At 34.3% G+C, this 27,949-nt stretch overlaps 1 protein-coding gene across 1 annotated transcript; it reads left to right on the top strand.

Moving 5' to 3' along the window:
• Positions 1 to 1,064: 1,064 nt before the first annotated feature.
• LOC120345662 (complement C3-like) lies at positions 1,065 to 25,613 on the top strand. The gene is made up of 42 exons (XM_039415194.2): positions 1,065 to 1,510; positions 1,831 to 1,954; positions 2,409 to 2,477; positions 2,673 to 2,836; positions 3,247 to 3,334; positions 3,781 to 3,915; positions 4,090 to 4,135; positions 4,598 to 4,809; positions 5,182 to 5,311; positions 6,735 to 6,859; positions 7,139 to 7,199; positions 7,494 to 7,568; positions 8,107 to 8,189; positions 8,303 to 8,398; positions 8,615 to 8,707; positions 8,908 to 9,096; positions 9,741 to 9,804; positions 10,125 to 10,285; positions 10,402 to 10,516; positions 10,801 to 10,966; positions 14,428 to 14,538; positions 14,739 to 14,830; positions 15,294 to 15,433; positions 16,234 to 16,285; positions 17,151 to 17,323; positions 17,521 to 17,671; positions 18,020 to 18,232; positions 18,631 to 18,712; positions 19,122 to 19,281; positions 19,653 to 19,891; positions 20,018 to 20,202; positions 20,645 to 20,790; positions 20,966 to 21,140; positions 21,497 to 21,651; positions 22,212 to 22,335; positions 22,655 to 22,809; positions 22,889 to 23,019; positions 23,332 to 23,445; positions 23,791 to 23,891; positions 24,271 to 24,380; positions 24,616 to 24,719; positions 24,977 to 25,613. Exons 1-42 carry the CDS (start codon positions 1,458 to 1,460, stop codon positions 25,206 to 25,208), a joined length of 5,394 nt encoding a protein of 1,797 aa, XP_039271128.2. The 5' UTR covers positions 1,065 to 1,457; the 3' UTR covers positions 25,209 to 25,613.
• The last annotated feature ends 2,336 nt before the right edge of the window (positions 25,614 to 27,949 follow it).

Genomic DNA, 27,949 nt, shown 5'->3' with positions numbered 1-27,949 from the left:
TCTAGTTGGGGCTAAGAATGAATTAAACATTTGAATTTCCAGCGCAATTTGCATTACTAACTCTAACTCAAAACCTAACTAGATAATTACACCGTAAAATTAGAAAAGAATCTAAAAGCAGAGTTTTGAGTTTTTAAAAAAAGATCTAAAAAACATTTGGCCTCCGATATTATTGGTGTTAAAAAATCAAAGCATTGATACGACAGTACTTGATATGACAGGGCAAACTTTTTTAGCATAAGAGCCGCATGCAGCAAGTCAGAAATATGTGAGAGCCGCATTATTTTTTGAATTAACAATATTAAATTACCGTGAACTGAAAAGAACTTTACACAAACGTATAATAACAATATTGCAAAGTATATATTCTTCAACCACCTAATAAATTGAAAAAAAAAATGTTATGCTACAGTTTCTCTTAGGTAAATTTGGATAATATATAATTATTGCCAGCGAGAAGAGCCGCATAAAAACTCCGGCGGTTTGCCCACCGTTGCTCTATATTGAAAACCTGCGAACGTCGTTTTTCATCGTCATCGATTAGTGGAAAGTACGGTATTACCAATACTGATTGTGGCTGGGAATCTTTATCCCGAGGCGAAACTTGTTATTAAGTAAGGTAATTTTTGTAACCAAAAATAATGCATTCAAATCGGTTTTTTTGACGTTCACACACGGAAGTTTCGTTTCATAATCTTTATGGCATCTAAGACGATATAAGTTGGATCAAGAGTTCTATTTTCAGTTTCATATGGGTTTTGGTCGATATCTATATTTCAATGTAGGTTATATATCTATATATATCTTTTCTAGCCGAGGTATCGAAATTAAAAAGCATTCACATTTCATGATATTGTAACAAATTTGGAACCGTTATTTATTTTGTATCAGCAAGCGAGAATCGTTTCTTAAAATCGCCGTCAACAAACGAGATTCATCAAAAACCTCATGTCAGAATATTGTTATAATACATTAATATTATTGAGAATTCAACCGACTTATTCTATTAAAAATGATCCATACGTCATATTCAACGTCGTTTTTGACATGACCATAGGAACGGGAAAAGCTACTGTTATTTTACTCCATGACTGAATTAATTTTGATAACCTTAGAAGATAGTATTATTGGTTCAAGCGTGAGTTGAGCAACCACATAAATCTCGTCTCAACAAGTTTCATTTATTTATCGTGATCTTTTATTTTGCTCCGGGGCAGACTGAAGTATATTTGAAATTTGTACTAAAACTGAATTCTCTAGATTTCTTTCTTCATTTTTTTGTGTATACATTTCTGCCAACTATTGCTTAAATCCACCGGGAATCTCAGCACCTGCTCATTTAAGAAGCAAGCGAGGAGCATCACCGTACTTACGGGTACTTGAAAATAAATAACACCTGTGTTTGGGATATACGTGCTACACTGATTTGGAAATTGAAAATCAGTAGTCAAGATAATATGAAGTTGCTGCAGTTATGCATGCAACTTTTCATAGCCGTGTTATGCACCAGGTAAGATTGCATTCTAATATTTAATACAAACATTACGGACTCTTGTTGAAATACCTTCTCAGCTTGATAAATTGAGTTGTTATTCTAAAACAAACTAGGCATAGAAGATCATTATAATCTGACTCCAGGTGGAGTCATACTGCTATGGTTGTTTGCCTGCTTTAGTACATTTTACACTTGCTTAAATACTAAATCATCATTTAAATTTTTATTCCTTTCAACTATTCATTCTAACAAATTGCTATATATTTTATTACGATAAACATAATATTATTATTAATAAAACGCGGATACTGAACTTCACCAATCATGCTTTTCAGAACATCATTCGGACAAAACCATCTACTAATTGCTCCTCAAATTCTTCGCGAAGGAGTACGAGAAACTGCTGTACTTAACCTTTACAATATTAATGGGCGCGTTGATGTAGTAGCAACAGTTAAAGTGAGTTTGCTCTGCATTTCCTTTCTGTTGACTATAATGCTACGTTTTGAAGTGATATTGTTTCTTTCGTTATTGAAATGGGTTTTTGATTTTTTTTTTTCAAGCCAAATATTTCTATATGTTTTTCTAACCAACATGTATGTCACCGATAAAAATGGGTCTTCAGACTCCATTTTGCTACTTAGAACCATGTTCGGGACTTATCAAATAATTTCACAATTTCAAATAAAAAATTCATTTTGATACAGTCGATAATAGATTTTATTCTGTCATCCAATTTGACAGCGCACATATTACAGAAATTGTGCTGCGTTTTCGGTGCCATATTACTAATCTTTATCCCTGGTGTTCGTGCATGGCTACAAATTTGAATATGCATTGTCTGGCCTTGACAACCAGCAGATAAGTGAAGCTCGGAAACACTGATTTACAAAACACTTTTCTATGATTTCAGCTCGAAGGTGTAACAAATTTTGAAATCAAGAACGAGGATGCTACAAAACCTATCATCATGAAAATAAAAGTGAGTGGATATAAGAACACAGCTTTAAATAATTTATTGCTAAAACATCTGTGATATTCACTTTGAATTGGAATAAGACTGTATGCCGTTATATATTAGATATTACCGATTTTCTTTCTAGATGTTATTTTTTTTCAGTCAACTACAAAATGCGCCGCCAATGCAATTTTTTTTTTTGTTTATTCATTTACCTAGTACGACAAACCACCCGGTGTCTTGCCGAGTAAAAGACGTCAATACGTAGAGCTTCTAGTTTCTGCAAAACAAGGAAATAAAAAAGTTTACAGTGGACAATTGCGGATGAGACTCATTGAATCGAGTGGATACATTCATATCCAAACCGACAGGCCAATATATAGGTACGTATTTTGTACATGATTGGCCAAATTCAAAATATTATCGTTATAAATACAAAGTATTTTAGACAAGTCCCTATATAACAATCACAACCAATTTTGCAGACTGTAATAAGAATACCAATCATGGAAAAATGTTGTGAGCATAAAATATATCTCTGGTATTTCGACATGAACATATTTTGTTTTGGTGTCACTTCTTAAAAGCGATGAACAAAACTTATATTTAATCTAGCATACATAGTTGAATAGCGCACTTCACCAGTTGGCTTCAGAAAATTTCATTCGCTCACTCTTCAGCTCATATATATGTAAATTGCTTGTAATTTGTCAAACTAGAATAAATAGGTATCAAAAAGTTTACTTCCCGTGCATTTATACAATTGGAACTTTAGCTTTTGCTTACTTTGCAGGCCAGAAGAGCGAGTCAACGTTCGAGTTATTGCTCTGACCCAAACACAAAGTCCTGAAGTACACCGTGAGGTCGAAATCGTTATCAGGGTAAGAATAGCAGTATTTCGTAACTTTATACAGACGTGTGTTCATCAAACCCAGTTTTATTCATCAGGTTAAGTTATGTAGACATATTTTCACTCAGAACAATACAACCACACTATGTTCAGAACGCCATGCCAACGATTATTGGCAATACAGCAATAACCGCCCAAGCTAAATTTATGCCCGTTATAAATCAGTTACTCCACTCAACAATGTAAACTCTGCAGTCCTATTTTTCCCCTAAAAGAAGCAATGCAATTCAGAAATCAGGAATTCTGATCAATCTATGAATTCTGATATATAGTAATTTTAGCTTTTTTTTTAATTAAACATGTATATTGATTTCAGCATCTTTCCGGAAATAACAAAGTAGTTCATATAGTTCCATTCAATTAGAAATTTCTCGTCTAATTATGAGAATTTCATCTAAAGTTGATATATCTATTCAGATACCTCTGGACAATGTTGGAGTGGAAAAGAAACTACTCTTTATGCCCAAAGCAAAATTTATCGATACATCATTTGAACTCCCCGAATATCCGGTGTATGGAATATGGTCCATACAAGCACGTTACACGGATGAAGTAAGCTTATTAGAATTAAAAAGCCCAAAACTCAGTATATGTTGTATATGTCCACTGATTTAAAGTTGAAGAATGGTAAAAACATAATTCAAATTCCCACCTAAATTCCCTCCTATTCCTATTCAAAATCCCAATACTTACGGTTTCTATAAGTTATTATTTATTTAACTTCAGAAAGTGGTAAGATGGTCTACGACTACGTTTGACGTCAGACCTTACGGTAAGTAGCTTCATTTAAAGTCACTTTCGGTTAACATAGCTGAGTTTTAACTACAATATGAACAACCCATATAAACCGTAAAATCAAAAATCATCCATCCATCTGTATTATGTGATTAGGGAAATGCCACGCGTAAAAAAATAGGAAATGTAATTGTAATCTGCACTGTTATCTGATGGCTGATGAAACCATCAAGCAAAAACATCAAATGTTATTTCTGATAGATAAATGTGTTGAGTATGCGCATGACTCAATGTTATTTTGTGCTATGGTTTTCGTTACCAATGTACAATAAATAATGCAGTCAAATCTAGGGAAATTTGTGATGGTAGGGTGGAACTCTGATCACATAAATCCCTGTTGTCTAGACTCTAGTATTAGCTGGTTATATATTGGTTTACAATAAAAATAATTTGACAAAATCAGTAAATAGTTGGATAACTAATTTATTGTTTCATACAGTGCTCCCTACATTCAATGTTCGAGTACTTTTGGATGATCCTTATGTTTTGGTGAAAACCGATATGTCGAATGAATATATCAGAGGAACAATCACTGCAGAATATAGTTACGGACGAAAAGTTTCTGGGCCGTATTTTCTCGCCGCGAAGTTGAATAGACCGGATATTAAATCAAAATTCTTGTTTTACCAAATGCCTGAATTACGGAGAATGGTAATTTTTCTATTTTTATTGGGTGTTTGACTTCTAACAGGATCCATAATAAGGTTCTAGTTAGACTATCATAGTGAGTTGTAATGTTTTTTTCTTTTACGGTTTGGCATACGTGCTTTATTACATTTCACTAGATTTGAACCCGAGATCCCAAACGTATGATACCAACGTAATTGAAAATTGAAACAAAAGTTGAAGTCCTCTGACCTACTCTAAACAACATCACCAAATAATTCTAACTAGATCATATTGCAAATATTAAATCTTATCTAACCAAAAACAGATTCATTATTTAATTTACTCAGTGGTTTACGATTAAGACTTCTTGTTAGATAAGTTCAATGATAATTTACATTGTTTCAACATATGCAGGCAAAACTTAGGGGCGGGAAACAAAGATTTGAAATTAAAGCAACAGAAGTTTTGACGGTGATTGGTGATGATACATTTGATGATCTTGAAAAGGAAGGTGCAACAATTGAAATAGACGTTGCTGTTACTGGTATGTAAAACAATGATACCTTGTAGACTTCTATGGTGGCCCATCGTTGTCACGTGTAAAATTTAAAAAAAAAATGAAAAAATAAAATGAAAAAGCGAAAATAAAAAAATAGTTGTGAAAAAACATAAAAATAATTGAAAAAAAAGAAATAAAAAAAAATTTAAATTAAAAAAAAAAATTGAAAAATAAAACAAACAAAAAAATTAAAAAAAAAATTAAAATTAAAAAAAAAAATTAAAAAAAAAAAAAAAATTTGAAAAAAAAAATTGGATAAAAAGAAAATAAAAAGGTTGACAACGATGGTCCGCCTCGTGGCCCATCGTTGTCACGCGTTTTTATTTTTAGAAAATTTGATGCTGCTTGGGACCAACGTTGTCAGACTTAATCCTACACGCACAAATGTGTTTCCTGGGTTTCTAACTCACTACTGATTTTCATGACCAATATCCAATAAATTCAACATGAAAATGTTCTACAAATTCTCCATGCTACAAGTTCAACCACAAGCAATATATTTATAATAAGGATAAGAGAATATAGAATTGGATACGAAAATTTGTTTTTACGTGTAGAAGGTAATTTAATTGGAAAATGCTGCTTAACTGCTCAGACACTCGTGCGATGCCGGTACGGTATCGTCTGACCGTACCGGTACCCATGCAATCACTCGTGAAAGAATGGGAGATGATGAGTGATTGTATGGCTACCGGTACGGTCAGACGCAAAGCGACTATAACCGACTACCGGTATTTGGTAAGACGGTACGGTACCGGCATCGCGAGTGTGCAGACAACTGAGTAGTTAAGCAGCATTCTCCAAATTACCTTATACACGTAAAAACAAATTTTCCGAATTTTCGTATTCAATTCTATATTCTCTTATCATTATTATAAATATATTACTTCTTGTTGAACTTGTAGCATGGAGAATTTATAGAACATTTTCATATTGAATATTGCTCAAGAAAATCAGTAGTGAGTTTGAAACCCAGGGAACACATTTGTGCGCGTAGGATTATGCCTGACAACGTTGGTCCCAAGCAGAAGCAAATTTTCTAAAAATAAAAACGCGTGACAACGATGGGCCACGAGGCGGACCATCGTTGTCAACCTTTTTATTTTTTTTTTATCCAATTTTTTTTTTCAAATTTTTTTTTTTTTTAATTTTTTTTTTTAATTTTAATTTTTTTTTTAATTTTTTTGTTTGTTTTATTTTTCAATTTTTTTTTTTAATTTAAATTTTTTTTTATTTCTTTTTTTTCAATTATTTTTATGTTTTTTCACAACTATTTTTTTATTTTCGCTTTTTCATTTTATTTTTTCATTTTTTTTTTAAATTTTACACTTGACAACGATGGGCCACCATAGACTTCCATTTATCTCCATTATGAATTATATACACAAAATTGGGATTTCGGTTTTAGGAGAAGCGGAAGGAGTGGTTGAATCGGACAGATCAAGACCAATAATGTTTGTTCGATCTCCATATCAGCTTGATATATCAAGAATGTCAAAATATTATACACCTAGAACTTCCTTTGAAATAAAGGTGAAGAGAATTCTGGGTTCCCGAATCAATTTTATTTTAAATTTGAAATCACTGCAGAGACTTGCTGGTATAGCTAGAAGATGTGGCGATAGAATAAGTTCTGACAAAATTAACATCAACTGCACTCGAATTAATTCGTTGGGAATAAAATTTGATGAGTGTAATTCTTTTTGCAATAAACGAAAAAATATTCCTATCTGAAGCGTTGTTGAAATTAATTTTGAAATACGTGAGAATATTATTTTCTGATAACTACATTTCTAACGTTTTAATTTCCAGATTAATGTTTTGGATTCTGTGACGAACAGTCCTGTCAAAAAAGTTGAATTGATTCTTGCAGGTAAACTATAATATCATGCTGGATCTAACAATCTGGAATCGGATACAACAATAAATAATAAATTGCCAATAAGTCAATATAAACTACATACTTTGATAAGTAATCCTAATTTTTGACAATGTGTAATTACACAATTTTTCTATTTCTGATTTAGTGTTTTCATGTCATATCAAACGCAAACTTTGTTCAATCTGTAAACTCATGCAAAGAACACAGATAACACTAAGCAGGTCCTAATTTTTGTATTGATATATATGGACAAACTATATTGTGATTACAACAAACGCTTAACAGGCCCAAAGATTTGTGGAACCTTGGATTGTGGAAATGACAAATGTTGTAGCAATGGAAAGTGTGGAGAGTGCGAACGTACGTATTTCATGTAAAGAAATAGCATCAACCTAATAAAAAAAACTTTTAGAACTCTTTAGAAAATATATTTCTGGTTAGTTTACATTCATCAAGATTACAAGATCATAGATAGGTAGTAACTAATAACAAGACATCAATATTCAATAAAGAAAAAAGATGAATATGGTTCGTCATTCAGTCCTACTCAATTTATTACACTTGGTAGGGTGGTGACTGGTGTAGGGATAGCTTAGGAAACCCACGCAAGGCTATCGCGATCATTGGCCGATCGACTTCCGTTTACATTATATAAAATTATTATATCAAGCTGTAATTATGACAAATCTGATAACGTGCTATAAAAGTATGTGCGAGTATAAAAAATACTTTATGTTGAACTGCTATCTGACCTGTGATATGCATTTTAAACATAATAACTATCGTACGGCCGATTAATTTGTGGTATTGGCCGTTTTGGTATTGACCTGCAAACCTGGTTATCCCGGAAGCGTACTGCAGTGTAGTTGTGCCTTAAATACGATTATATTTTATCCAGCAATCGTAGAAGAATCAGATGAAAATGGTCAGGTCAATTTCAAAATCGGCATGGACAAAGATCCAGTAAAAAGAACGTATACAGTAAGTACATCATTTTCATGTTGAAACCGACCATGATTAAAAATTACTCCTCCGGTATTTGACGAAATGTATTGTTTTATGTTTACTTACTTTTCTATTGTTTTGGGGTACAGATACAAACAAGAAAGCTTGGAATACCTAGAGAAAACTTGGCAAAGCTTGATTTCATTCTTCATCCATACATCTCATCATCAGGAAGTTATTTGCAGGTAAAAATATGTAATCACGTCAAAACAGATTCCGATGTCCTAGACCTAGAACTAAAACATGTAACAAATTGCTAAAACCGACATTGCCATTTTCATTGTAGATCTTGAGTATGACGTAACGAATATATATCAATATACCTGGAGTAAGAAAATCAATTAATGTTTTCCTTTAATATATCTACTAAACCAGTAAACATAATTCAACTTTAATAATAGTTATCGGCCGTTGAAAAAATCGCTGAAGTTGGAGATAAAAATTTTGGAATCGATGTCTGGTACAAAAGTGCACCTTCAAGGATTAGTTATGTGGTGAGAAAATACAACTTTCTAATTCATCTCTAATTGATATACATTTTAATTCAGAGTATACTATAATTTATCACATTTTGATTAATAATCGGCTATTATGACTACACGTTTGAGCAGAAAAGGATTAGATATTATTCCAATGCCTCAAATATTCGTTTGGATGACATGCCTGTGAAACAAAAATTATTCTATTTTTATAGATCATGGCTAGAGGCGCAATAATATCAACCGGAGTTCACATACCAAAAAAAGGAAGTGTAAACACAAATATCAAGATCGAAATTAAAGGCGAAATGGTTCCGTCATTTCGTTTTTTCGTTTACTTCTTCAGCGCGAAGGAATTATTATCCAATTCTTTATGGATTGATGTTAAAGACGCATGCAAACAGGTAGTGACGACATTGCTTAGATGGCACTGTAAACACGTTTTATTTAGTGTTACTAGAAATATATCTTTGTCCAGCAAATTCATTTAAGTCTCGATAATGTGGCAGACAGAGGAACGCTCCGGAAATGTGTGTACTAATATGGAGGTAACTAAATTTGTTTGCCTAGTTTACATCAAGTTGTGTAAAGAGACTGAAATGTATGGATAGTGGCTATCTATATTCACTTGGCTAACACAGACAATACCGAACTCGTAATAGAAGTAAAATAGGAAGAATCGCAATAAAATTAGGGCCTGACCCTAACCTGGTACACATACTACGGGAGTACCGGCAGCGGGATAGAATTCTGAATCCCTAACTTACCATGCCTACATAATGAGGTCCAACGCTCTAATCACTAGGGCCTAGGCCACTAGCACACGACAAATTGGTCGGAACAAAACTGTTCAAATCAAAACAATATACAAATAAAACGTACAGCTTAATTTGAAAGATGTAATTTACTGTATTTTGAACTGTGGTTCTTGTTGAAATATTCAAGATGTTCTCGTCCGTATATATCACTCAGACTTTCTGGTTAGGTATCTCATCAATTAAAATTTGTAACATCGATGCAATTTTGTCAAAAAAATTTATTGTTTTAGGAACTTCAAGTAAAAGTGCCTGCTCAAGTATCACCATCACAAGTTTTTAATGTCGAATATATTGGTAAATTCTTTGTTTACCATTTACTAGAGGTTTAATTTCGTCATGTATTTTCCAAAAAGTTCCATTTTCTGCTGTTTGTTCGGATGATTTATATTTTTTAATTTCGGTTCCAACGCCAGAACCAATAAATCCAAACTAGGAAATTTTACATTGTTAGGAATACGGTAATTAGCGTCTTCATCGTTGTTAAGATCAATCGTAGGTATGTGTTATAGTATGGAACTTCCTAATATTATTTCGTTCATTACAAAAAACTTTCAAACATATTTTACATCGGCAAGTACAGAACTTTAAACATTGTTTCTAATTTTTACATGCAGGTAGTCCAAACGCTATTTTGGGGATGTCTGCAGTCGACAGAGCCGCCTATTTTCTTTACGATAAAGGAAGATTGACTCGAAGTTCTGTCTTTGAAGCATTGAATCTGTACGACGAAGGATGTGTTCGAGAGGGCGGGAAAAATGCACAACATGTTTTTGAGGTTGGAATCGATGAATTTATTAGTTACAATATAAATCAATATTCATACCAAAACATTCCTTAACCCTAGATTCTAAACTTCATATGCTACGACATTACACTTTTGCATTTTTACAGGAAGCGGGTCTACAAGTAGTCGGAGGGCCATACTCTGCTAAAGATGATTTCACGAATCATTGTGAAGCTAAGACGTTAAAGCGAAAAAAGCGGTCTTCCCCGAAAAATATTGTGGGTTAGTATAGGCCTACTTGCACACTAAGCAACTGTGTAGGGTGAATGCAAAATAATTGTACTTGCAAATTTCACCGAGGACACGCAAATGGATGTAAAAATTTTAATTTACCTTGCATCGGTAATGTTTTCTTTTGATGTTTTGAAAGTACGTAAATTACCAAACTTTCTGGTGTCAGACGGTAACTCAAAATCCTATGCGGACAGACCTAACTAATTGCTAGCAATTAATGATCGGTTGCCGTTTTCTTTGCATATCTATTTACAAACAATTTATCTACTTAGCTAAACTTGAGAAAGAAGCGTTAGAACGCAAATGTTTAATGGATGGTTCCTGGGAGAATTTATATGGAACGTCCTGCGTAGAGCGAGCGGAAGCTGTCAGACTTAAACATTCATTTGAGTGTGCAGAAAAGTTTCTCAAAGGATGTGAGGATTACTTAAAATTAAAGTGAGTAAATTACAGTAAAACATACCACCCTCTTTTTATTTACAATATTTTAACTAGTAGGACTAATCAGCTACTTGTTATTACAGTGAAGTTAAACCTTTAATAAAGAAAATCTTTTTTATGATTCCAAATTCAGCCAAGATTCTATCGATAGGGTTGATAACGTGCTATACATATACTGCCAAGAATAGGCATATACCGCCAATTCATATACATAAACAGACAACTAAATATAAATATACTACCAAGTCATATGCATATATAGCCAACTCCATATACAAATACAGCCAATAAGGTGATGTACAAATACTGCCGAGTAATATGCAAATATAGCCAACTCAATAATTAAATAAAGCCATTAACCGTAGTACTAGAGCTAATGTACATAGCCCAGGGTGTACATAGCTGTCTCAGGGTTAAGATGATGTAAAAAACACTGCCAGATCATTTCGTAAGAATACAATTTATGTATATGCGCTTGCATCTGCGAATTATATGCACATCACCGTTCGTTCATATATTCAGCGCATTAAAAAACGTAAAACTTCAAAGCTTCTAGTGCTCGGTAAGGTATTAGCATACAGGGGTAAGGCTTTACATAAACACATATTGATTGCGACAAAAATACATGAAACTACCAATGTTAATATAATAATACCCCACAACAGCTGTTCGTTGATTACACAAGAATTGAGCTGGGTGAAAATCTCTCTTCAGTGAACTATTCTTCAACTAAAGGCAATAAACTATCCACAAAATAATCAAATTAACGCTTGGTGTAAAATATAAAACTTAAAACTGCCAGTGCGCGTAGTTCTTGAGAAATATCCAATAGGCGCCAAATCTACGATGTCATGATGCTCCACAACAGCTGATCGTTTGAAACACGAAAAATGTGCTGACTAAAAATCTCTTTTCGGAGATCTATTTTTTGGCTATTGGCAATAAACTGTGCACAAAATAATCAAATTAACGCTTGGTGGGAAATAATAAACATAAAATTGCCAGTGCGCGTAGTTCTTGAAAAATATCCAATATGCGCCAAATCTATGATGTCGTAATACCCTCACAACAGCTGATAGTTGTAAACAAGAGAAATGTGCTGGCTAAATATCTTATTGCAGAGAAATACTCTTTGGCTATTGGCAATAAACTGTCCACAAAATAATCAAATTAACGCTTGGTGGGTAATATAAAACATAAAACTGCCAGTGCGCGTAGTTCTTGGGAAATGTCCAATAAACGCCAAATCTATGATGTCATAATACCCCACAACAGCTGTTCGTTGAAAACAAGAGAAATGTGCTGGCTAGAGAAATATCCCATAGGCGCCAACTGAGTTTTTCAGATATATCCAATTGGCGCCAAATCTATGATGTCATAATACCCCACAACAGCCGATCGTTGAAAACACGGGAAATGTGCGGGCTAAAATTTTTTCTTCTTCAAAGAACTATTCTTTCGATATTGGCAATGAACTGTCCACAAAATAATCAAATTAACGCTTGGTGGAAAATATCAAACATAAAACTGCCGGTGCGCGTAGTTCTTGAGAAATATCCAAGAGGCGCCAACTTAGTTCTTCAGAAATATCCAACAGGCGCAAAATCTATGTTGTCATAATACCCCACTACGACTGATCGCAGAAAACAAAAAAAATGTGCTGGCTGAAAATCTCTTTTCAGTCACAGTGCATTGGTGGGTGGATTCGAATACACCCTGGGACACAATGAGGCGGTCCATTGAATTCAACAAAAGATGCCGTTAAAATCTAGCAACGAGTCAGTATCACCACGTAAGGACATGTGGGACTTCAAATTTGGAGAATTAATAATTCTGAAATTAATGTTCAACTGAGATATTTTGGATCTTTTTTTAAAAATATTTTTCACCTTGACAACATACAACTATTTTGAAGACATGCGTATCTGAGGAGTCTTTATAGAATTAGACTTCTATATGAATATTTTTTAAATCTTATGATCAAAATTTTCCACATTGGCGACATACAGTACATACAATTTTCGAGACATGCGTATCTAAAGAGTCTTTATAGAATTACTAGATGAATATTTTAGATTCTTAAGATTAAATCTGGAATAAAGTTACTGTTCCACTTTTGGTTTATGCCTAATTTCAATTGAAAATGAGTTCTGGAACTTCCATTCTAGATAACGACACTTCTTTGTTAAAAAGTTCATAAGCTTCACGGGTCTCAATCGAAAAACGGTAGTATATATTTTTGCGCTCAATAAAACAGCAAAATCCACATTTATAAATTAACAAGTAAAATGTCCAATTTCGACCAAAAGCAAATAATTTATTCATTTGAATACCCTTTAACATTTTTTAAATCTAGAATATATTTTGAATTGGGCCATGAGCCGAATACTAAAATATGCCAAACAGTCGTTTGACTGAGATGGCGACATTTTAGTTTCCTCTTCCTAATACCAATTCTACTCATATCTTGCGTCGCTCTACACGGTCGCTGTCCGTTTGTGGGGACGTCACATCTCACCGAAAGGCGGAGTTAAACTTCAAAACGAATGATTATATATAGATATAGTATAGGTGCAAAAGGTGATTTTCCACCGTGCCCCATGTCCCACCGTGGTCCACATTTCTCTATTGGTTACTTTCCACAACTTTTTAAATTGAGGTAGGTTCAATTTGACCAATTTCACACGTTTTGACCTCTCACATCTACGAAATCATTATAATCCTCTCGTACGCATCATTTCTTTTAATTTTATATATTGAGTGAACATTGAGTATTATATTTAAAAAAAATAATGCCCTATTTCAGGCAATAGTTATAGTGAGTTCAAACCAGATACTATTTTGGCATTGGATGTGAAATAACTTGAACTGAATGATAAATAACTCAATTGGGCCCGATCAATATATCATGAATATGGAGGAGCAATGTTAAAATATATTGACATCAAGATTGCGTATTAGGCCTTAGCTGACCACTGAGTTCGTTAATAAAAGATCGACGGACAAGCAATGACATATTTAGATGAAATATCTAGCTCCACATGGATCTCAAATACAATTTTTCGTTGTATGTACGTATGGAATTGGTTTAGTTGGCGCTACAGGTATATTTAGTTGGCGCTATATGTATATTTTTGGCTGTATATGCATATTTAGTTGGCGCTATAGGTATATTCAGTTGGCGCTATATGTATTTTTTTGGCTGTATATGTATATCATGTTACCTACCCCACTCGATTCTGTCAGATCAATAAGTCGAAGGAAACTGGCGTTATCAGATTCACTTCCAATTCATTTGTTAGAAATCACGTTACCATGTCGTTCAATATCAATAAATGAGGCAATGAACACTTTCTGATTTTTTTTAATAGCATACTAAATAAACTTGACAGGCGATAGTAACATTTATTGATGGCAGAAACGTACATACATCATATTCTCGTATCGTTTTTTTGCAGACGACGGAGTGGCAGATCTATTCAGGCAAATGTCGCAGGATTTCAAGCAGTTGCTAATAATGTGCGATCCAACTTTGAAGAAAACATGTTGTGGGCAACAGATGTCATATTGTAAGTCTGTTTGGAATATTTTTTTGAAGATTGCTCATGTTGAATTAGGGTATATTAAAAACTCGAAATGTGTAAAAATATGAACAGTTTCTAATTGCGTTAAATCTCTGCTTGAAGTATTGATTTACTTGACCAACTTATGTGAGTGCGAGTGAATTTCTCCGCAAGTGAAGATTGTTTTTTTATGTTTTATGTTGCAGAGGACCAGATGGAAAATACACCCGAGGAGTGGTAGCAAAAGACAGTATAACCACATTTGAATTTGACACTGTCAGCATGCATGAAATTGACGGTAATATTGTTTACTAATATTTAAAATGTTAACAATACCACAATTGGAGGAATGAATTTCATTCGTGATAGTGACTTTAGAGTATGCGGCTTACGTCATTAGGAGAAACGATGAATACTTGCTGCTCAAAGTTATAATTGTCGAGCAAATCGACATGGCGTATTTGAGATTTCGATTATAGTTAGCCATTAAGAAATATTTACAAACAAAATATGACGTCACGATTGCCGACAACATGAAGCGCAATATTGTTTCAATTTCTAAGAAAAGGGAAGTAGGCTATAGCCTGAAGATCACCAACTACACAATGGTGTCCTTGTTTGTCAGAAAAATATCTCATTAATACAGACACATAGATTTGCACGTATGACTAGACTTGCATGTTTAACTTAGGCTGAAGTTTGATTAAAATTTTAAATAGAATATTCGTTAAGTTTACTTGATATTTAATTCACGTTTACAGGTTTCTGCGTTGCGCCAACACAAAACGTGACAATATTCAAAGATACTTTTGTTCAGTTAAAACTTCCTTACTCACTTAAACGCATGGAACAAGCGGAAATTCGAGCTACGGTGTTTAATTATGCAACCACTTCTAAACGGGTGAGTATATTCCTAAAAAATAACATTTGGCTGATTCATACAGAATGTAATAAATAAATAAATCCCAAGCCATTCATTTTGCCTCTGTCCACTTAGAATTAGGGCTGGCATTTCGAATCGAATAATAAATTACTCGAATCGGTTCAGAGCAAAATTTCTAATCACCGCCATCTTGATTTTTTTCCGTCTATGGTTGAGGTAAATTTCTCAATTTTTTTATTAAAGCCATATTTTTTCAACGCAATTCTGATATATGACTCTTTTCTGTAGTGAGTCAATGACGAAAACGTGTTTTTATTGTGTGTGAAAGCTCAGCAATCTGCCTGAGTGCTGTATTCTATGTTTTCAGTAATTTATGTGCCTGGTGGACCTAATACAACAAGAATTTTACATACAATTTTATATTTCCCAGGTATTTGATATTCGATTTAAAAAAATATTCGATTCGATTCTGAAATCATCAGGTATTCGAAAATGCCCAGATTTACTCAGAATACAATCAAAACACATAATAATACATCAATCCCAACAAAAAAATATTCAAAAAAATATCCAAAACTTGTTTGTTGTCGTAAAAACATTGCCTAGTTTCCTGATTGCGTAGTTTCCTGATTCAAAAAATCTTCCCATATCACAAGACTTCAATGAATTTATTTCCCTCAGAGTTTCGTTTTCTGTTCGATTTACCAATGGATGAGAGGTGAGCCATGCACACAACTTTTCGATAGCGGTATCGCAGTATTCTAACCCGTATCACTCATTTCTTCTGTTTGTTTCTTATATAATATTTTTCTTTACAGGTAACTGTTCATGTAAAGATGGGAGAAGATATTTGTTCTCATTTCCGACAAGGTGATATTTCTAATTTTGACAAATTTGTAATTAACGTTATCCAAAATACTCTTTGATAAGTTGCTTATAGTGCAATACAAAGTAATAATATAAACTATAAAGTAGTTGGAATCATGAATCCCCTCCCGAGCGTTGACTTAATAGTTTATTTCCGTAACATTGGCTAATCAGCAAGAAGCCAAAGGGTAATAATTGAAATTTGTGTAGCCGGCACATTTTTCACCCAGGTTGATTTTAGGCATGGTACTGAACATAAGCTCGTTCCCGTGGTTTTGCCAACAATTTGTCAGTTTTTAGTTGTGTTTTAAAAACTTAAATACAAATCATATAACGTAGTCCCTATACCACAGGCTAGACATTGGCAAAGTATGGCCCGCGGGCCAAATCCGGCCTGTTGGGTAATGATATCTGGCCCGTCTGATGCTGCCACAACCAAACTGAAACCAAATTTTGATGTTAAGCCATGCAATAGGTGAAGGATATTTTTGAGATTGCGATTAAATTCATTTTTGACACGAGGCCCATTGTTTTTCCTTTTGTGACACTGTAAATATTTTTCGTAAAATGTGACTTTTTACGTCACACGTACGTGGCCCGCCAGTCTAGTTAAGCAAATTTTTTGGCTCCTGGCCCAAAAACCGTGCCCACCGCTGAGCTAGACTGAAATTAGCTATCATATCAGTATATATTGAATGACAGGTGAATAAATATTTTGAATCGAAATTATGGTTATGGTAAACGTAAACCAGTTTGTAAGCGCCAACTCACGGAAGCATTAAAAGGTTTGCAATAATAAATGATAGGGACAATTTGAAGGTATGTGTAGGGAAAACATGCATTGACAAAGATGAATTACATATTGTAGGAAAATTTGACGATGTCATCACGTTAGAAGTTGATGCCAATGAAGCAGAGGCAACATCTTTAGTGCTTATGCCACTCAGAGTTCCAGATAGTAAGCAGGTCGACATCGAGGTGAAGATTACCAATGAAGATAATGTTGATATTGACCACGTCAAAAGATCAATACTTGTTCTAGTAAGACTTTTTAGATATTTTAGCATAAACGTAGATTCAAAACAAATGAAACCCGTAAAGGCACGAGTAACCAGTAAACAAAACACCATAAAAGGAATGGACGAAAAACTGCTTGCCGTCTTTATTTTCTGCCGAAGTACTGTGGGCCTATCTGTTTTTTATTCTATAAATTCATGATTTTTTTTTTAAATATCCAGCCGGAAGGAGAAATTAAAAATGATATCAAAGGAACATATGCCATAGATCTCAAAAACAAACGACCAAGCTACATCGACCGATTTAAAATTGAACTTAGGTTTCCCAAACGATATATACCTGGAAGCAGGCAGTGCTGGATTTATCCATTCTGTGAGTTAATGAATGATATATAATTAGACGAATGCAATAATAGTTATACAATTTTCATTGAAAGAATGCAATTATTCATATAATAATTACATTGAGGAGTCTCATTTCCAACATGTCCAAAGTTGGCACATATTCCTCATGTGTAACTACTGCCAAAGCAGTCGACAAAATATTTTAATTTTTGGTGATATCCAATACTTTTTTAATATTTTATTTCTTCGAAAAAAACACTACATCCCACTCGGTACTGATAAAGTTGCAAAATATAATTCATGACTTATCTGTCTGTAAAAATTGTATTGATCGAGATGTTTATTATTTATTACTTTACGTCTACTATACTTGCAGCTAATTACATGGGACCAATCATTGAGTTCGACCCGGTTACTAAACAACCTAAGAATGACATCAAGAATTTGATAAGGTTGCCAGGTGGATGCGGAGAACAAACTATGTTGTCAATGGGTCCGAACGTGATGGCTCACAAGTACTTAAAATTAGTCGGCAAGATGAAAGACGGGTCAGCTGAGGAGACAGGGTCAATCGATAAAATGCAAAAAGGTTTGAGGTTCAGAAATATTCTTTTTTTGACTAAGGGTGAAAAACTTTACAGTGAATTGTTTATCAAATCATAGTAAACATATATATAAATAAACTGGCCATAAAGGTGAAACGTCTAATTTAGTATGTTGCGGATGATACTGTCTGATATACACTACACAACAACATCCACATAATTGTATCTACACTTCCCGTTACCACTTGGCGTTGAACATGTATGACTCATATGAGATGAAATGTTACGGCTAATTCTAAAGAACTTGTTCTTCTTCTTCTATATCAATATTGTGGAACAGAGGATTTGTTTTTCTTTTAAATTCATAGCGAATCGTGGATAATCTTTCGTTGTGACTCTTATTGCTTTATTACTTTATAACATATATACTACCGTATTGCAGGTTTTGCAAACGAATTGAAATACAGGACATCGACAGCTCCAATTGTATGGTCTGTTTTCCCACGTCGCGCTCCTAGTGTCTGGTGAGTGCGATAAAATTAAAAACAAATCAGCACCTCAAATAGAGGCTACCGGTATATGACAGAATGAGGATAACTCAATAAACACTGATTGGGGTGGCGAGCATCTGTGGCACACACTCAAAGTGGATAATAAGCCTCCCTCACACAATTCTAAATATGTGAAATAACTAGTGGGCAACGCTCAAATATATGGGGTCGAAAACAAGAACTGAGTATTATCATTCTGTATATTTAACACGTTACCAACCCAATGGATATGACCTTTTTATATGTATAAAAAAGTAGACATATACCATATGTATATATAATGTAGTTGGTGTACACGTCAAATTAATCAAATGAAATATGCCACCTCTTGTTTTTAAAAGTCATAAACCAGTTCTGCAACAATATTTGTTTTTATTCAAAGGTTAAACGCCTATGTGAACAAAATTTTTGCCCAAGCAAAACAATTTTATACTGCTATGGATGTAGGACCGATCTGTACGTCGATAAATTGGTTGGTTGGTCAACAAAATCCCGATGGAAGTTTTGATACCGGCGGAAGGGTGATACACCAAGAAATGCACGTGAGTTCAGAGTGGTAAAATCAGAAATATAGAAAATTATACATTGATGCAGATCCGATTAGGAAATTACTCATACGCAAAGAGAGATGGTTCTTAATCTTCATCTGTGTCAACATAACCAATAATGTTATTTCACTATTTATTTATTAGTTTGTATCCTGACGCTATGAAGAATGAAAGAAGAATAAAAACATGATATAATTAATAATAAAAGCTGAAAGAAAAGTTATGAATATCTATCTCTTTTGTCGCACTTGGTGGAAATAATCTCAGTTTTGACTCATGGATTACCTCTATACACACCTGTATTTGCTGTTAATCTTATTTTCGATATGTGAAGTCAAAAAACGTTTTTCTTTTTATAAATTAAGGGAGCTGTAGGAAGTACGCTTAGTTTGTCGGCATACGTTATGATGTCACTCGTAGAGTCCCAATCCATATGTCCTCAATACACAAAGAAAGTTGAAATCAGCATATTGAAAGCAACTGATTACTTGGAGAATAGCGAAAAGGATCGACAAATGGAACAGCCCTACGCTCTCTCGTTGGTGTGCTTTGCCCTTTCCGTTTCAAATCCAAATAATCCTTTTGCAAAACGAATGCGCAAAAAGTAAGTATACTGGTTCTAGTTTGTTTGGGGATTTATGATAAAAATCTCTTTCCCAAAAACTACGCTTAACGCACATCGGCCTAGTCAAGTTAGAAAGTCAACTATGGTAACTTTGTATTTTTGTAGGCTATTGTCTAAAATCAATTATTCGGAAGACAATCGACTAGCTTTCTGGAAAGGAGCTCCATTAAAGACAATCGAGGGCACCGGTACTCACGCATATTGGTATAAACGTAATGCGAAGGCGATCGATGTTGAAGCGACCGGCTACGCATTACTATCAATACTGTATGCACAATCAGGAGAAAAAGGTAACTGTCCACTTGTTACTTATCGATCTCAAGATCGGTAAGCATGTTGATAGGTTTTTGTCTGTTTGTTTGTCTGTCTGTCTGTTAAATACACGCAATATCTCACGAAAGCGAGGTTGAATCTGCTCCAAATTTTGTATGTGCATTCATCATAGCTCGGACCAGAAGCTTACTGATTTTGGATAAATTATGTCGAATATTAATAGCGAGTTATTAATTAATTAGTGATGGGACACACGGTGTTCATATGGAGTAAGAGCGCTGTTTTGGGGGACCCCCTAACTTTCGATCGATAAGTCTTCGGTCTCCGACCGATATTCTCGTTATAGAATTTGATTGTTTGAGCGTTCTGCTTGTGTGATGAGCTGGTGTTAATCTTACTCATATTTTATTGATCTCTGTATATGTTAGGTTTATTTTTATTGTTTCCTCCTGTTTCTAGTCACTCAGAATATTCTTGATGTGACAAGAAAAATTGTACTCTGGATTATTCAACAACGAGATGAAAAGGGGGGATTCTCAACAACGCAAGATACCGTTGTCGGTTTACAAGCACTTGCGGAATATATGATCTGGAGTAGCACAGTGGTATGCAATTCTAATTCGAATAGACATGTATATAAAAAAACGAATTAGCATTACTAACCTGTTACGTATTCAAGCTTGTGTTATAGATAAAAATGAACTTTAGTGGGTGAACTTATCATCAAGTAATGTCATATTTTTTAAAGTTTTTATTCAAAAAAAAAAAAATTTTCTGAAGGAACCACCAACACGAGATGTTAAAATTGATTTAACCATCAGTAGTGCTACTGGCAGCGACTGGTACGATGAACCAAAAAGACTCCATCTAGATAAGAGTAACGAAAACTCAACTACTCCAATTTCCATCCCATCTAATGTCATTTCTGGTGGAGAATTGAACATTCAGGCCCGAGGTTTGTTATTGCATTCAAGTCTTTTTATACAAAAAAAAACACAGAGATTATCTGTGTCAAACAAATTGCTCTGCATACCGTTTGTAGTAAAAATAATCCTGCAAGCCATAAATTGGAGCAGATTGTTTTAAGGTTTGGAGCCATGAACCGAGTGCTCACTATAGATAAGCTTGATCTTATGATCTTGTTGTCGAGGTCAAAGTTGAAGCAAAAGTTTCCTGACAATGCCACGAAAATTTCAAGCACCTTTTTCTTGGCATAAAGCTTGCACAAGTAGATTTATGTTAACTAATTATGTCGGTGAAATAAAATAAATTGTTGCTCGCATAATATTGATGCTAATAAACACATTCCAGGTGAAGGCGAAGGAACTTTATCATACCGATGTGTATATCGTACACTAGTGGATGAAGACGCTTGTCATTTCGACATCAGTGTGTCCACCGAAGAAGATCGTATACCGTTGGGTCACGTAGCTCAAGGTGACGGTGCAGAAATACTCAAATTAAAGGTGAAATCAACTTATTGTTTATACATTGAAATTGCTTCCAGTTTATATGTATATATATCTATATTTTTGGTGTACCAACACAGGAGATTTTGTTAACTATAATAAGGTCGTAAGTGTCACAGATAAGGTTTTGACCCTGTGATAGTTATATCAGATGACCTAAGATTCCGGATTGGTTATTTATCGATACTGCAACTCCAACGTGAACACTTATAACAGCAATAATGACAGCAAACACAACTCAAAAGCAGCCGACGTTTATTATTGCCCGACGAGGAGAGAGCACGAGATATATTTTCTCTCGTACATGTAATAAGTGGTCGGAGTCTTATAATGCAAATTCGGATGTTACCACAATACCAACCCGACAAAACAGCATTGAATAAGGGGTAACCATATCATCTTTATACATGATATATACACATCATAAACGTATTCAATGCAATTAGAGTTGTTGTTATAGTACATCCCTATTATTTCTTCGAGCATATGATAAATATACTTATCATATTCAATGTTACAAAATATTTCTAACAAACATATACCTAATGTTTTGTCAGCTTTACATTTCTAAACCCAAAGGAGAACCTTCTGGACAATCAATCGTTGAAATCAACTTGATTTCAGGCTATGAAGTGATGGAAGACACACTCGTCAAACTGTCCGAAACCGTCGACGCATCAAGTAAAAGCAATGAAATATATTATATGAGCCTTCTTGTTTTTTGAAATTTTTATTCTTTATCATTTTATTTTCACTATACCTACTTAATGCTATTCTTGGCATTCTTTCTAATACTTTATTAATACAAAAACCAAGTTAGCAGTATATATTCTCAGATCATATCGCCTTAAACAAAAATTAATATTATTATGCACGACAATCGATTCAGATATTTCCGGGATATTTTCTTGTCATACCGGGAGTGAAGTTGCAACTGTATTTTGTACTATTTATATTGAAAGAACCCAACAGCAATTACGGAAGAAATTTTCTTTTGCAGTTGAAAGATACGAGATCGCAAAACAAAAAGTGTTTTTGTATTTGAGCGACATTACGGAAGTCCCTAAAAAGCTGGCATTCAGAATATCAAGATCAGTGTATGTTGGCCGACCTGAACCATCTACTGTCACTGTTTATGATTACTACGAACCATCGGTAATACTTCATATCATACTGCTTAATGCTTTTACCTTTTACTGAAACATATTAAAAAAATAATCAAATTATGTAACAGGTTAGATGCAGTAAATTTTACAATGTTCCGGAACAAAATCTGAAACTTCGAACATCGTCTTGTACTGATAAAAATGGACTGGGCAGTGAAGACATTTGTAAATGCGCCGAAGGCGGATGCTTAACATGCAGGTTTTTGCAAATTATTTTATACTAATAGTTTTTGTTATCTCATATACCTTTCATTTTACCCAATATATATGTTCTCTACATGCTTATTTAACGTATTCTTCATGTTTTGCGTATTGAATTTATCATTTTTATAATTCGAAAAGTTCTATGTCAGTTTTTGTTATGTCAAAGACCTGAGAATATGAGACTTGACAGTGGACAAATAATATGCTCTAAATCTTAGTGTGCCTGAATTCAAATTATATCTGCCATATATATTTTTATTAAAATATTTTACCTACTTACAGTAACATTAATTTTTCACGAAATTAGGACGAGAAAACAACAACTTGAAAATACAGGATGTTTGGAAGGCATGGATGGAGAATGCACCATTTGCCACGATCCTGACAACTGCTTCGATTTAGCAGGTACAGCCTGCAAAAGGTAAACTTGGAACTACATATATATATATATATATATATATATATATATATATATATATATATATACAAGTTGCGAAGACATATAATAGATACAGTATTTACTTTATTTTCAATCAAATTCAATCTTGTGTACCTAGAGAAAGTAAATGTTTATCAATGAAAGTGGTCAATAACTTTGCCGCGCTCACAGTATATAAGTGACTCTTCCTTCCCTTTGGAACGTTAACATAATATACGACAAGTTTGTATATAAATGAAACCTAGAGATGAGTGTGCATAAAAATGCGTATATGCATTGAGTTACGGATTGCTGACAACTTCACTAACTTGTGATATATTTATTCAGTGATTATGTGTATGAAGTTAAAGTGACTTCGGATGGAGTTGAAGATCCCAGTGGAGTATTTATGGATTTTGCTATCCAAATAGTTGAGGTTTATAAAGCAGGTGAGACGAAGATATCCACAATAGCTGAAAATAAACATAACGTTACAATTTACAGTCTAATGCACTTGTTCGTAAAAAGACATTCAAACAATCTTATTTGTATTGTATAACCTACGTCCTACGTCATAAAATGAGCCATGCATCACACATCACCGCCACCGATGTTTGAAAAAGGTTTGACCGAGGCGTTAATATAGTTTGAATTCCAGAATTCAAGGAAACACTATTTCTCACCTATTACGATGGAAAAAATAGAGCGTAGTCGGAAAAAAGTGTTCGTAGGATTGGCATCGCCATATATTATTGTAATAATATTACCACAGCAAACCTTGATCGTGGATGTAGTAAAAACTCAAAATTTCTTCATTCTCCTGCTCAGGTGACGATCTGGATGTGGATAGAAATCAAAACAGAAATTTCAGTGTAAGGCGAGATTGTTTTGAATCGTGTAGAGATGATAAAGCGTTGGTGGATAAAGACGGTAAAAAGGTAGGCTCCAGTTATTATAACCATTTTTGAGTTTGATAATTTCTCTGAAACTCGCAATTTTGCGACAGTCGAACCATGGTCAAATGAACTTTTTTAGATAAGTAGAAAGATGCCACAAATTTGATTTTAGCACTCCATATGTAGAATTAGTAGGAAAAATCAAAATATTGTATTCCATCTTACGTGATTATGGTATATCCTCTCCATTAAAATTTATACATTTGTTTGTTTCAAGGAACCGTTTCTTAAAAAGGACAGAACGCTTCTCATGATCGGAAATGGTGTGGAAATGAATTACGAAGATGATGACAATATTCTCAAAGGGGGTGAACTGCCAAGGTGGGTTTAATAAGATTAGCTTGAAGAAAAAATGCCAATAATCAAAAATAAATAATCAAAGTTATAATTTCCGCTATAGGCTACTACAGGAGAGAGCTATTAATTCCGCTCTTTCCAATTTATATTACACAGTTCTAACTGCTCCAATATAGTGCTAACGAATACAGAATTTTGTATTTGGAAACTAGAGTACAATTGAAACGCTGCATGCTGTTAAAAAACAAAAAATTTTGTTATTTGCTTTTTATTCCTTTTAGACCTCACTATCGGCTGGGTGCAGGCATATTTGTGGAGCGTATATATCCGACGACGAAATGCAAGAAATCAAAAAAAAAAGCTGAAGAAAAGAAATGTAGGAAACTCAAGAAGAAAACTCCGAAAAGTACGAGAGAAGAATGTCTAAAACATATTGCTATTCATCAGTCATGTAACAACTTGATATTGCTCAGAAAACGTATCACGCTCGGATGCGACAGGGAAAGAAAATGAATTGATTGTTCATTGATGTTTCAGTAGGGAATACTGAAGATTATTGAAACTGAGTACGTAAAGTACTTTGTTCTGTTCTGAATGCAAAAAAATTAATAAATATTCTCAAATATGAGAGTGTGCCCGAAGAGTTGTTTTTCTTCATTCCCAACTTTTACAAGTTCAAATTAGGGATCTTTTGTACACTGATGCAAAAATGTGAGATTTAGGTAAAAACGCCGGCCAGATATAAAATGACAAATTAGGAATTTTCCAGTTTGGGTTAGGAATGATTTAAAAAGTTGAATTTCCAGCGCAATCTGCATTCCTAACCCTAACCCCAACGGGATAATTACTAATTTTCTTATTTTGAGCGTTGGCGGGGGCTTTGTACAAATGATCTATTAGCAGACAGTGTTAAGTTATGAGGAATATTATCATCGCAAAATTGAAAAAGTATCTAAAATCAGAGTTTTGAGTTTTCAGAAAATGATCTGAAAACTTTTGGCCGATATTATTGGTGTGGTGATATCTCGTATATATATACAAAGCATTGATACTTTATACCAGCGAAGGTCGTTTATCATCGACATCGATTAATGGAAAGGACGGTATTACCGATACTGATTTTGGCTGGGAACGTTTATCCCGAGGCAAAACTTGTTTTTGACTAATGTTATTTTTTGCAACAAAAATAATGCATTCAAACCGATTTATTCTCGGTATATTTATTTGACATTCACAAGCGAAAGTTTCGATTCATAATCTTGATGGTATATCTAAGACGATATAAATTGGATGAAGAGTTCTATTCTCAATTTCGTGTGGGTTTCGGTTGATATCTATTTTTTAGTGTATATACAAACATTTTTCCATCCGAGGTATCAAAATTAAAAAGCCTTTACATATCGTTCTAATATAGCAATTGAACAACTAATTTAGAAATGTCATCTACATTGTATATATATATGAAAAGCAAGAATCGTTACTTAAAACCGTAGAACTAGACTCATCATAAACTCTGACAGAACATTATTTAAATACAAAAGAGCTATGCTCAAATATATAGACACGTTTGAAGTAAATGAAAGTAATAGCCTTCTAAAGAAAATTTTTATCTTCGAGCACTGAAAATTTCAGAGCAATTGGTCCAGTAATTAAAGAGAAAAGCGACTTTTGGGGATAGGTAACAAGTGGGCGTGGCTTTCCACGCGTTTTCTCACCACTGAGGGGGCGGAGGCACTGCCCCTAACCCCAATGCCACTTGAAATAATTCCCATTACTCAGGCGAACGCTTTCCCGCTCCGAGAACGGAGATTAACGGCCTCTAAACGCCAAAATCACTCTAGTGTAACTAGATCGATGACTTGATTGACAGGTAGCCTACTCCGGCCACTAAAACCCTGTTTTGAGCCATTTCCAGTTTCAACGTGAATTGAAATACCAAGTGATCCAAGTCACTTATCCATTACGGTACCAGGGCAAAATAAAAAAATATCGATTCTCCGATAATCATATGCGGTACAGTAACTTACCAGTAGGCCTACCTGAAATTCGTTCGCAGAACGGTTCTTCCTTGTTATATAAGAACTCAATCCATTTCCTCTGATCAAATAAAATAGAATATCGGGCAGAGACCGAAGACTTATCGATAGAAAGTTAGGGGATCCCCCAAAACAGCGCTCTTACTCCATAGTGACACCTTGTGTCCCATCACTAATTAATTAATAACTCGCTAATTATACGACATAATTCGCCCAAAATCAATAGGCTACTGGTCCGAGATATGATGAATGCACATGCAAAATCTGCAGCAGATCCAATCTTACTTTCGTGAGATATCGCGTGCGTCTAACAGACAAACAGACAGACAGATAAACAGACAAATACCTATCAACATACTTACCGATTAAAAAAGTAATAAGGTAGGCTACAAAATTTATGTTGTTTACATCAGAACTGTAACGAAAAGATGAGAGCGGAATTCACTGCGGTACCGTACCGTACGGTACCTCACCAGTACTGCAGTACCTGTTGCTGTATGTAGGCCCGCTATTCGATCGTGGAACGGTTCTTCTCTGGCATATAAAAACTCAATTCAATTTGTTCTTATGAAAATTAACAAATACGGTAGGTTAAATTTGCATGAAAAACCCTACATTACTGCAATAATAAGATCGCGAAAGGAATAAGTCAATTTCACTGTGGTACGTACGTTAACTTACCGCAGTACCGTATCTGCCAGACGCTTCTTCTTTGCAAAACCAACTACGGTAATTCGATTTATTACGGTATTATAACAGCAGATACCACAGTCTACAAATATATTCACACCAAGAAAAGCAGTGCAGTACGGTTTGCCGTACTTTTAGCATCACCGGTAACCTCAGAAAACTTACAATTTTTGAGCAACGATTTTCAGAATCCACCTTCACGCCGACGTTCGATGGCACGTGATCATGTGTCCGCAGAACGTTCGGTAACGTCATAGCAAACAAAAACAAATCTCACAGAGCTAACAGGAATATTTGAAATAAATAAAAGTGATAGCCTTCTAGAGAAAAAATCAAACTTTAACCACTGAAAATTTCAAAGTAATTGGTCCAGTATTCGAAGAAAAAGGCGATTTTATAATGATGATGACGAAGAATAATGACAATAAGAAGAGTGCCAGCATAAAATGCAAAACGATCGTCATGTACACTACGTGTCCAATTACATGTATACATGTATATCGGTGAGAATTTAATTGGCGTATCCTG

Source organism: Styela clava, chromosome 8 (genome assembly GCF_964204865.1).
Source record: "Styela clava chromosome 8, kaStyClav1.hap1.2, whole genome shotgun sequence".
Classification (NCBI taxonomy): domain Eukaryota; kingdom Metazoa; phylum Chordata; class Ascidiacea; order Stolidobranchia; family Styelidae; genus Styela; species Styela clava.
The sequence above is the reverse complement of the archived record's forward strand: the minus strand, read 5'-3'. Positions and strand labels throughout refer to the sequence as shown.